This window comes from Neophocaena asiaeorientalis, unplaced genomic scaffold, assembly GCF_003031525.2.
Source record: "Neophocaena asiaeorientalis asiaeorientalis breed wild unplaced genomic scaffold, Neophocaena_asiaeorientalis_V1.1 scaffold489, whole genome shotgun sequence".
NCBI classification, from domain to species: Eukaryota; Metazoa; Chordata; class Mammalia; order Artiodactyla; family Phocoenidae; genus Neophocaena; species Neophocaena asiaeorientalis.
The window spans coordinates 3,545,154-3,555,841 of record NW_020174791.1 but is presented as its reverse complement, the minus strand read 5'-3'; the positions used below and the strand labels follow the sequence as shown (position 1 = coordinate 3,555,841).

General features: G+C 62.3%; 2 protein-coding genes across 2 annotated transcripts in view; one reads left to right on the top strand and one right to left on the bottom strand.

Moving 5' to 3' along the window:
• The window catches only part of ANKRD65 (ankyrin repeat domain 65), a 3,715-nt gene extending 1,271 nt beyond the window's left edge, over positions 1–2,444 (bottom strand). The window contains exons 1-2 of the mRNA XM_024760258.1: positions 2,368–2,444; positions 170–390 (exon numbers count right to left, since the gene is read on the bottom strand). Of these exons, the coding sequence (XP_024616026.1) occupies positions 170–390 (221 nt within the window). The 5' untranslated portion in view covers positions 2,368–2,444. The remainder of the gene's footprint in view (positions 1–169; positions 391–2,367) is intronic.
• Positions 2,445–3,831: 1,387 nt separating this feature from the next.
• On the top strand, positions 3,832–6,902 carry TMEM278 (transmembrane protein 278). The gene is made up of 2 exons (XM_024760298.1): positions 3,832–4,107; positions 5,023–6,902. The coding sequence occupies exons 1-2, from the start codon at positions 3,832–3,834 to the stop codon at positions 5,233–5,235; spliced, it is 489 nt and encodes a 162-aa protein (XP_024616066.1). The 3' UTR covers positions 5,236–6,902.
• The last annotated feature ends 3,786 nt before the right edge of the window (positions 6,903–10,688 follow it).

Here is a 10,688-nt window from a genome sequence, read left to right as displayed (position 1 = left end):
GGCGGCACGGGCGAGGGCGGGGCACGGGGAAGAGACCTGCTACCTTTGCCCAGGGGGGAACCCTCTCCACCCCGCAAGGGACCAATGCCTCCATCTCCCACTGAAGGGACACAAGCCACCATCCCTACCCCCACCCCCGTGGAGTACCCGGTCCTACCCCTGGGCTCACCTCTCCTCCACACTGGCCCCTTGCCGCAGTAGCTGAGTCACCAGGCCCACGTGACCCTTCCACACGGCCTGCAGCAGGCGCCCCCAGGCCTGTGGGGCGCTGGGCCCCTCTGTCCCAGCTCCTGGGGCCTCCTCGGAGCCCAGCTCCAACCACCGTAGTTCCTGCTCTGCCCCTGCCTCTGTCAGGTCCTGCTCCCGGGGCTCAGAGACCCTAGAGTCCATCTGGAAAGAACAGGAATCCAGCATGGATGCTGGAGGCCCAGGCCAGACCCAGCCCACTGTCCCCAGGCCGACATGAACCCCTTATCTCCCCAGGGGAACCTGGCTACCACTTAGCCTTCAGACGGCCTTGGCTCTCAGCTACCCCCAAAGCGAGCCCACCCAGGGGCTCTGTCCTCCGTCTGGGGGTCCTCTACATGCCATCCCGGCCCAGCCACAGCCTGGTGGCCCTTTCATGAAACTCCCCCTGAAGGCCCAGCGGTGGGGTATCTGCTCCCAGAAGGTGGAAGGCTGGAGCTGCAGTTGTGCGGTGGCGGTGGGGCCTCCCGGGGGCCGGGCTAAGGGCCAGTTCTCCACCTGTTTACCCAGCAACTTAAGGGGGAGGCCCTGCCTGCGGGCCACAGCCCCTGTCCCAGCAGCCGTCAGCCCCTGCCAACTGCCAGGGCCTCTGGCTTGTCCTCCCTCCCGGGAGACAAAGACCAGGCAGGCAGGAACTTGCCCGTGGACCACAGCTCCTCGAGGAGCACAGCCTTTGATGTGCCACGACTCGTCCCCAGGAGACACCCACACACCTTCCCCCGGGTCCCCCGCTCAAGCCCTGCCCACCAGCCCCACTCCTGTCCCTGCTGGCTAAGACCAGGCTGGGGTGGTGGGCAGGGTGAGGTGGGACCCTTCCCCCCACCCAGATGCCGCATGAGGAAAGAAGATTCTCCAGGGACACCAGGCAGGCAACCTGGACCAAGGGGTGGGATAGGAAGCCCCCCTGAGAGGAGACTGAGGCAGGTCTCCAGGGGCTGTAGAGGGGCAGAGCCCCAGGCAGTTGAAGGAGGGAGCCAGGCAGAGGGAGGACTGATCGGAGACGGGCTACATCTGGACGGTGGACGTGGTGCTGCAGGAAGCCCTCAGTAAGGCCTCCAGGTTGGTCACCGTGGCTCTGGGGCCCTGGGGCGGGGTGGGCCGGGGTGGGTGGCAGGCCCTGAAGGTGCCTTCCCATCCCCCAATCCCTGGGTGAGGCCACCCGTCCAGAGCCCAGACGGGAGAAGGACGTGGGGCGGCCTCTGCAGCCTTGTCCCTCCAGCGCCTCTCATGACGGCTCACCAAGAGGCAGCACGGCTTTGGGGTGGTGGCTCCCACCCCAGCCCCTCCCCAGCTTCCGGAGACGGACGAGGTGTCCTCAGGGCCCTGCCCTCCAGAGAGGCAGCCCTTCCAGGTGCCGGATCCAAAGGGTGGGTCTCCAGGCAAGGAGCTGAGAGGCCCCGTCCCACTCCCCAGCCACACGGGTCCCACCCCGTACGCCACGGTCACTCCTCCTCTAGAATGAGAGCTTCGTGAGAGCACGTCGCACAGGCTGGCAGATTCGTCCCGTAAGGAGCAAGGTGTTCTGGGTGGATGCAGACAATCTACTGGTTAAGCAGCCGGCAAAGGCCAGAAAAGCAAGGGTGTCAGCCCTCTGCACTCTGTCCCCACGGGATGACCCAGGAAGACGCTGAAAGGAGCAGGGCCAGATGACAGGGGCACGAGGACATGGGGTGGGAGGGGCACCCCGTTGCTGAGGAGCAGCCTCTGTGCTGCAGCCGCGCCCTGGGGGCCCCGTGCACCGTCCTGTACCTCAGAGGCACGGAAGCTAGAAACTGCCTCCTGGTGGCCTCCCCACAGGCAGAAGGCAGTGAGAGTGGGCCGTGGGGCCTGTCCCCCCGCTTCTGCCATGGCCTGGGCACTGCAGCTTGCTCAGTGACCTGCAAAGAGCTGTCCCGCTACAGGCAGAGGCCTCTGTTGGCCTCCCTCCGCTTTGAATCCACAGGCATCCATCGTGCCTGGCGCACAGCGGGAGCTCAGCGGAGTACTTGTTGAGTGAGTGAATGAATGAGTGGAAGACCTGGGGGAGAGGGCGGGGCTTAGAAAGGAGATGAGTCCACCACACTTGCTGTCTGAACTCTCTTTTTTACCGCAACTTCACTATCAGAATAAATAAACAGCTACCGTGAAATCTTCACACGCGTGTGCCAGTGCAAGCAGTTCAGTTGCACACGTGCTGGGCAGCAGGGCTTGGCGTGCATTGCAGGGGGCCTCAGCAGCTGTCCCGGCCGGCGTGTCTCCAACCGCGTCCCTTGAACAAGCTGTGCATGTCGCTGTCATCGTCCTGCATCCCTACGTGTCTGAGGGGTGCTGGTGAGCTTGAGAGGCCTGGGAAACGTTAGAAGAAAAGTTGGAAGGGATGAGGCGGACTGTAGGGGGAGGGAAAGAGAAACATTCACATCTGGTGCCACCCGGCCTCCTTCATCCAGCTCCCAGACAACCTACTCAGTGGTTTAAGTGTCAGCTAGTAATGTCAGTGGTGTTTATTTATTTGTTATTATTTTTCAAATAATTTTATTTATTGATTTATTTTGGCTGCGCCGGTTCTCAGTTGCAGCATGTGGGATCTTTAGTTGAGGCATGCAGGCTTCTTAGTTGCAGCATGTGAACTCTTAGTTGTGGCATGCACGCAGGAGCTAGTTCCCTGACCAGGGATCAAAACCAGGCCCCCTGCATTGGGAGCACAGAGGCTTACCCACTGGACCACCAGGGAAGTCCCTGTAAGTGGTGTTTAAAACACTGTATGTCGTGCACGGAAACCCCGGGAGGCTGTTAGGTGCTAAGAGTATTTTGGTAATATTTGGAGAAATTAGTTGGGGTTTTCGGAGGGGCTGGGAATGCCTCCTCCCCGCTTACTTGAAATCACAGAATACACGCTCCCCCTGTTTCAGGATGGGTTGGATTCTGACACCAAGGATACCTGTAATGGCAGCTGCCATTATCGAGCACCTACTGTGTGCTGAGTTTCACAGTAAGCATTTCACATACGTTACCCATGTGCCCTCTCAACAGCCCTGCAGTGTGGGCACCCAGCATCTTCTGGGGCTGTTCTGATGCTGATAGGGGCCAGGTTTGGGGATGAGGGAACCAGAGGGGGCGAGGTCAGATGTTGACCTTCCCGTGGCAGCTACGGATGGGGCAGTTGCCAGAGTTGAGACTGATGAAATGAAACCATTGTGTGCAGGGTCTGGAAGTGGGGAGAGGGCGGGACCTGGGGTGAGGACAGCCCAGTGCTGAGCTCTCAGGACAGCTGTGCAGGGCTCCGACCAGAGCACGCAGGGGCTGGCGGGGGAGACTGGGCAGGGCTGGAGCTGTAGTAACCTGGCAGAGAGAGGGTCAGCCTGGCAGCGAGGACCTGAGGCTCAGGTGTGACCCTGGAGACTGATGGTCAGGGCTGGACCTACCTGGACCAGGGCCCTGCCCTCCAGCTGAGTCCACTATCTGGTTGCTGGGGTCTGGGTGGAGGTCTGACCTGGCAACCTGGGGTTAAAAGGTTGCTAATCTGACCTGGGCGGGGGGCGGAGGATGGGCATCAGTCCAGCCACGTGACCACCACTGTGAGCCCACCAGGCCCACTGCCAAGAGAGCATGAGTGAGCAGGAGAGGGAGACAGAGGAGGATGAGGGAGGAGGTGCTTCAGACACAGCACCCATGCTGCCCCGAAGGCTTCCTGACGGCCAGGCCTCAGACCTGATGTCCCCAGGGTGGGCAGGCCTGGCTGCCCAAGGCCTGGGGGTCCTGCTGCTGCTGGGTCGGGCCCTGGCTGGGCTCGTGCTCCATCTGCTGCTGCCCGCAGCCGTGTTCCTGCTGCTGCTGCTGCCCGCGGCCACCACTGTGTACCTGGGATTCCTGTGCCACTCGAGGGTGAGCTGAGCCGTCCACGGGCGCGGGGCTGAGGGACTGTCTGGGGTCCTCGGGGAGTGCAGGTCCCTGGAGGCACGTGTGCCCCTCCCTGAAGAGCTCCTTCTCCTGCCAAGCCCCCCTCCCCCCGCCACTGGCCACAGCAAAAGAAGGGCTTTTGTTTGCCACCCAAGGGGAAGGCTCTCTCCCCTCCCCTGAGGCCTCTCAGCCTTGTACCAGGAGCTGCCAGGGCCTGGACAGCTGGGCAGGGTGGGAAGAGGAGAAGGGTTCCAGGAAGAGAAGATAAAGATATTGTCAGATTTAACCAGTCCACAGTCCCCATCCTCCCAGCCTCCCCCAACACACAGCCCCCCTGAAGACCCCTCCTCCCCTGGGATGGGTTTGCCCACGTATGGAAGGGGTTATGGCTTGGTCTGGGATAGGGAGGGTATAGGCAGATGGGCCCCTTTCTGCCCATCTGGGGAAGGGGGGGCCGGGGGAAGAGGGCAGAACGCTGGGCCGCAGTAGACAAGGTGGCGCCAGCTGGCAACACCCCAGGGTAGGGCCTCAGGGTCAGATGCCAACTTAGGAAAGGGCCATGGGAGAGCAGAGAGAGCTATTCTCTGAGCCTCCCCTCAAGGGGCTCCGACTCGGGCCATTTACCGCCTGGGTCTCCATCTCCCATCCTCGGCTGAGAAATGCCTGCCTCACAGCCAGCCCCAGCGCCCCCCCCCCACCCCCGGCGCCGGCTCTGCCAGACCTCAGGCCCCGCTGTCTCCTCTCCCGGCCCCGCCCCGGTCCAGCTGCACCGGCTCCGCCCCGCCCCCGGCCAACTCACAGCCGAAGCCGGGCTTAGCTCCCGCCCCGTCCACCTGCTGCCAGGCCCCGTCTCGGAACTGAGGCCCTACCGCCCCGCCTGACCGTCCGCCCCGCCCTCAGGTCCACCCGGCGCCCCGCCCTGCGTGCCGCGCGCTGCTGTCCGACCGCGGCTCCGCGGCGCTCATCGTGTTGGGATTCCTCTCGCTGCCTCCGCTGCTGGTGCTCGCCTCGGCCGCCCGCTCCCGCCTGGCCCGACGCCTCCGCTCGCTGCTGCCACCCCCGACCTGGAGTCCCGGACCCTGCCGCCACCCCGACGGGGAGGAGCAGCTCTAAGCCTGGGTGTGACCCCAGAGGCCTCTCCAAATCCCGGAGGCCCCCGAACTCCCCCCGTGTCCCCGATCGGTGGCTCCAGGCTGGTGAGCTCAGGGTCTGCGTCCAGGTCCCGGCCGGGAAATCCCGTGCGTGCCGCGCGGCCCCGTGCGCAGTGCTCCGAGGGGCCGCGAGGTGGCACCGGACTCCCCCGGACCGGGACGGCCCTTCCCCACCGTTACCGGCTTCCGCAGTCCCCGCAGCCGCCGAGGGGCTGGGACGCCCCCAGAGAACAGGGAGATGGCTCTCGGAGAAGGGGCGCGTGGCCAGGCTCGGAGAGAGGCGGCCTTCCTGGCTTCTGCCACTGTGGCTGTCCTGGGCTCCTGTGCCCCGACAACGGGCAGTCCCTGCGGGCCCCCTGTCTGGTCCGGCAGCGGCCTCCAGCGAGTGCCAGAGGTGGGGAGACTTCCACGCTCCACGGTTCCAGAACTTCAGCGGCCAGAGCACTAGGGCATGCAGGGCTCAGCCCGAGACCGGGGTCAGTGTTTAGAGTGAGGGCTCTGTCTGTTCTCTCTGGATAATTTTAAGATCTTTTCCGTCTTTTGCTTTCTGTGCTTTTAAGCATGTTTGTGGTTGTGGCTATGTTCTTATTTATCCCCTTGGTACACACGGTGTGTCCCGTTTCTACAGATTCACATCTTTTGGCAGTTCTGGAGAATTCTCAACCATTATTTCTTCAATTCTGTCTCATTCATTCTACACATTCTTTCCTGGGAAACACCTATTATGTGAATGCTTCCCACTGTGCTTTCACCACTCGTGTCAGTTCAACTCTCTTCTGTGTTTTCCATCTCCTTGTCTCCCAGTGCTGCGTTCTGGGCAGTTTCCTCATCTCCCTCTTTGAGTTCACTAAGCACTAGCTGAGTCTAATCTGCTGATTATCACATCCATTTAACTTAAATTATGATGTCGCCCTATCTAAAAGTTATACTAGTCACTTCTTATTCAAATCTGATGATTTTGATGATCTCTTGGTGCATATGCTCGTGATTTGGGTTCCAGCTTCGACTTCTGGAACATTTCACACGTAGTTGTTTCTTTTTTTTCTTTTAATTATTTATTTTTTGGCAGTGCCCTGCGGCATGCGACATCTTAGCTCCCCAACCAGGGATCAAACCCTCACCCCCTGCACTGGGAGCGTGGAGTCTTAACCGCTGGACCGCCAGGGAAGCCGCACACATAGTTATTTTACAGACTGTGCCTAACACCTGCACTCCCTTTGCCTTTGGGGGCCTAAATCTGTTATTTGTTGCTTCTGCTGACTCAGTAACAGCATGTCGTTTCTTTGAACGTTTGTACTTGTTAAGCATCAGCCCCCACCTGTGAACATTCTGAGGCCACGTCCCTCCACAGAGGATGCCCTTGTGAGCCGTGACCAACCTGGGCCCCCGTTAGGGTCCTGGTTAGTACCCCGCTGTGCAGGGCACCCCCACTGTGGCCCTGATGCACTGTGGCTCCATCCCTGTGTTCAGGGGATTCTCTGCTTTCCCATTTGTTTCCGTTCATCATCCTGGGTTTCTGTTCCCTATTCTTCTGTTGATTTATGCACTTCTTTCTAGCGTTTCCTGAGGGGAGGGGGCTTGGAAGATATCTACTGCCTTGTAAGCCCAGCAGTGTATTAAAAATGTGTTTGTTGTGGGCTTCCCTGGTGGCGCAGTGGTTGAGAGTCTGCCTGCCGATGCAGGGGACACGGGTTCGTGCCCCGGTCCGGGAAGATCCCACATGCCGTGGAGTGGCTGGGCCCTAAAAAAAAAAAAAAAAAAAAAATGTTTGTTGTAATTCGTCCCGAATCTAGTAATAGGTGGAAGGCCTTGGAAAGGATCTAGCACACCATGTGGCCACCAGGGCTCCACCTGTGACCAGGAGGTCAGGGCCCAGATGTGCCCAAGGATCAGCGCTCAGGGCTCACTCGTGGCTTGAACAGGGCCCGAAGCGGGGCTGATTCAGGTCCAGCAGGAGTCCTTGGGGTTCTCCTATTGTCTGTGGCCGGTCAGATGGGAGCCCGACTGGCTGCCCCGTGCCCGAGGAGAGCTTCCCCGGTCCGCAGCCGCCTTCCTTCCCCTCCCGCCTAGGGCTGGGCAGGCTCTGGCCAGGCGTCAGAGGACTGTCCTGAGGATCCGCCTGGCCCTGGAGTCACCAAAACAACAGCTGGGCCTGGTGGGGGTGGGGAGGCCACCATGGGGAGCTCAACTGCTGAGCTCACTGGTTCCTAAGGTGTGTGCCGGCTTCCCAGGCCTGCCCAAGCCCCGCGTGGCCTCCAGCTGGCCCCAGGGACAGTCTGCCTCAGCTCCAGCTCTTCCCACCCACTCACAAAGGGAATACTTGTGGGAGGCTGTGGAAGGTTGACAGAGGAGCCTAGGGGTCTGCTTCAGGGGGCCAGCCATCAGGGAGGACGGTAAAGTGGAGGGTAGAGGCCCTGAGCTACTGGGTGGGTCAGAGGTGACCTCCACTTTGGGCAAAAAATTCTCTTTCTGCAAGTACCCAGGCCCCTGCCCCGAAAGAGCGTGCCTGGCCATGGGGGTGCACGTGCACGCGCGTGCCTGTGCGTGTGTGCGCGCGTGTGCATCGTGTGTGGGTGTACATGTGTGTGCATGTGAGGGCGTGCCTGCATCGCCTCTGTCTGACGGCCCTCACACCCCTGGGGGGGCACTGTCCAGACCCCACAGGTGTAGAGTCTGGGCTTCGCAAGGTTCCCTGATCTGCCCAAGGCCACTTATTGATTCACAAAGCATTTCCTAGCAGCCCAGGTGTCTGCAGGCACACTCTGAGTGGTGAGCAGCTAGGCAGGGCTAGGAGAGCTGGCCCGTTCTGTCCCCATGGTCTGTACCCCAGGTGTGAGCCCGGCCCCACCCAGGCATGTGGGCCAGGCAAGGGGTGCTGGGCAGAAACTGAGCTGTGCTGGGTGGGCTGGGGAGGAACAGGCAGAGCCAGCCCTGTGCTGACTCTGGGGACTGAGGCCCCTCCCCTTGCCCCATGGTCCCACGCCCACCCCGGGGACTCCCCCCAACCAAGGTGCTGACACAGTTCTGTCCCTCCCTGCTCTCCCTTTCCCTATGTAAGCCTGCCTGAACCCTGCTTGGGGCTAGGACAGGGTATGAGGGTCACCTCCCTGTTACAGAAGGTTCCAGCACAGGGAACCCAAACTAGGGAGGGGTCCCCCCTCGGGAAGGGCACCACTGTTCAGTACCCTGCACAGGCTGAAAACCAGGAGCACCTGCTGCCTGCCTGTCTTTCTGCCTCCCAGCTGTGCCCTTGGGCCTCTACTTCTTCGAGGCCTGGCATCAGTCCCCATCCTGCCCCTAGGCCCTCGCCTCCCCCATGAAGCCCGCCCCTGCCCTTTATGCCTCCCAGGCATCCTTGCTGCCCTCACATACACTGGCAGGCCCCCACCCCAGGGCTCTGGTACTTCCTCTAGCTCCTGCCCCGTGGTCTGACATGACCCCACCCTCCAAGGGGAAGATGAGTAGACATGCATCTTTGCAAACTCGCCGCTGCCCATCCTCGTTCTAGCCCGGCAGGGCTGGGAGGACAGGGGCTCTGCCCAGTGCCTGCACGTCCCCAGTGCAGAGTCTGTCGTGTGGCTGGGCCCAGCACACAGATAACTGATGAATGCAGATGGGGTGGCACCCACCCCCGTACCCAGGCTGCCCACCCCATCAGCTGTCTTCCCTGCCACCCTGGGTGTTGTTGGCTGAAGGACTGGGCAGGGGTCGTCTCTGGGGCCGGAAGGGGCAGGCCCGGGCCCCTAGGGAACGAGACGATGGGACCACCAGACCCCCAGGACTGGCCCTCAGGCCCTGGCACGTCCCTGACCACAAACAGGCAAGTCGAGCCTAGAAGAATGTGTGGGTGGGTGTCGGCCGGGGCCTCTGGGCCCTGCCACTCTCGGCCACCCCTTCCCTCTGCTCCTGTGACTGTTGCGTGCAGTCAGGGGGCCTCGGGCTCGCCCACGCTACCCTCCAGGCCCAGAGCAGCCGACCCCCACTTCTGGTTTCTGTGTTCCCAGCTGTGTGTGTGTGGGTGCCTGTGTAAGATACAACTGACGCGAAAACCAGCATCATAGGCATCTCTGCGGGGCAGGGCGGGGCCGAGCCACTCTGCCTCTCGGACTCTCAGCTGGGGTCAGGGGTGGGGTCAGAGGCCCCGGGAGCTGCCCTTTTCCCAGGGGTCAACATGACCACAGTGAGCTGGGGACAAAAGGCCCTTCTTCTCTGCAGAGGCCTGGATGGTGTGGAGGAGGGCGTGTTCCTGCAGACCGGCGGGGAGCAGGGGCGGTGCCTTGGAGAGCAGACGTTGTCCCTGGGTTTTGTGGAGCCCTGTCCACCTGCCTGTGAACCGACAGGCAGGGTGCGCCAGCTCTGGGAAGTGATGCTTGGGGACTCCCGGACTGGGCCAAGGCCACAGGCTGCTCCCTCCTCCTGGTCCCCAGAACACAGGGCCAGGCAGGGGCTGGCCCCGGGGGAGGGAGGGGGCTGGGGCCAGAGCCGGATGTGTCCAGGACGCCTCCGTCCTTCTCTGCACCCCCTGCCCCCAGGCCTGTCTTGCTTCAGAAAGGATGTTTCCCGGCCATTATATTTGTGCTTCCTCTGGCGTCTGTCTCAAGCCCAGCCCTGGCCCTGACCACTACACCCCTGGCTGACTCCTGTGTTCTCTGGGGACCCTCCATCTGCCCATGTCTCACCTCGGGGGGGGGGGGGGGGAGGATACTCACCATGATGCTGGCAGCAGGGGGTGGTGTGGCCGGCTGAGCCACAGAGCAGATCAGGGGACTGACTGAGGGGGGCAGAGCTGACCTGGTGGGGGTGGGGTGGTCTCAGTTTGCGGGGGTCAGGCCAGAGCTCAGCACGAGCATCAGGTGGCCAAGGCAGGTGGCCGAGCTCGGCCAAGGCTAGGGAGAGGCCCTGGCTGACCACTCCCAAGGCCAGGCCCCCGTCCCTTCTCCCTCTGACACAGAGGCTGGAGGGAGGAGGACGCCTGCTTCCTCGAGGGCTTGAGTCATGGCCAAGAAGAGTGGCTCAGTTTTTCCAGAAGGCCCCGTCAGCCCAGCAGCACAGCCGAAGTGTGACAGTGGGCCCACCGCTGGGCAGGAGTGGGGACCCACAGGGCAGATCCGGTGCTGCCCGCTCCCTGCTGGTGGGCGCCCATCAAGCTAGAACAGGAGCCAGGCCAGCCAGCCAGTGTGGGCCGTCTGCACCTGGGTCAGCTCCCCGCGGGGCCCCCGGCTCTCCTCCAGCTGCCTCCGCTCACAGCCCCACCTCCGCAGCAGCCCTGCTCAGCCTCGGGTGCCGGAGGGCTGGGGGCCAGGCACGGTCCCTCTGGGCGGTACACCCTGAACTTTGGGGGTTCGAGCCCATTGCCGCCCCCCCGGGGCCCAGGCGGAAGCACCAGGCAGTTTCTGGTCCCAGCCAAGGCCTGAG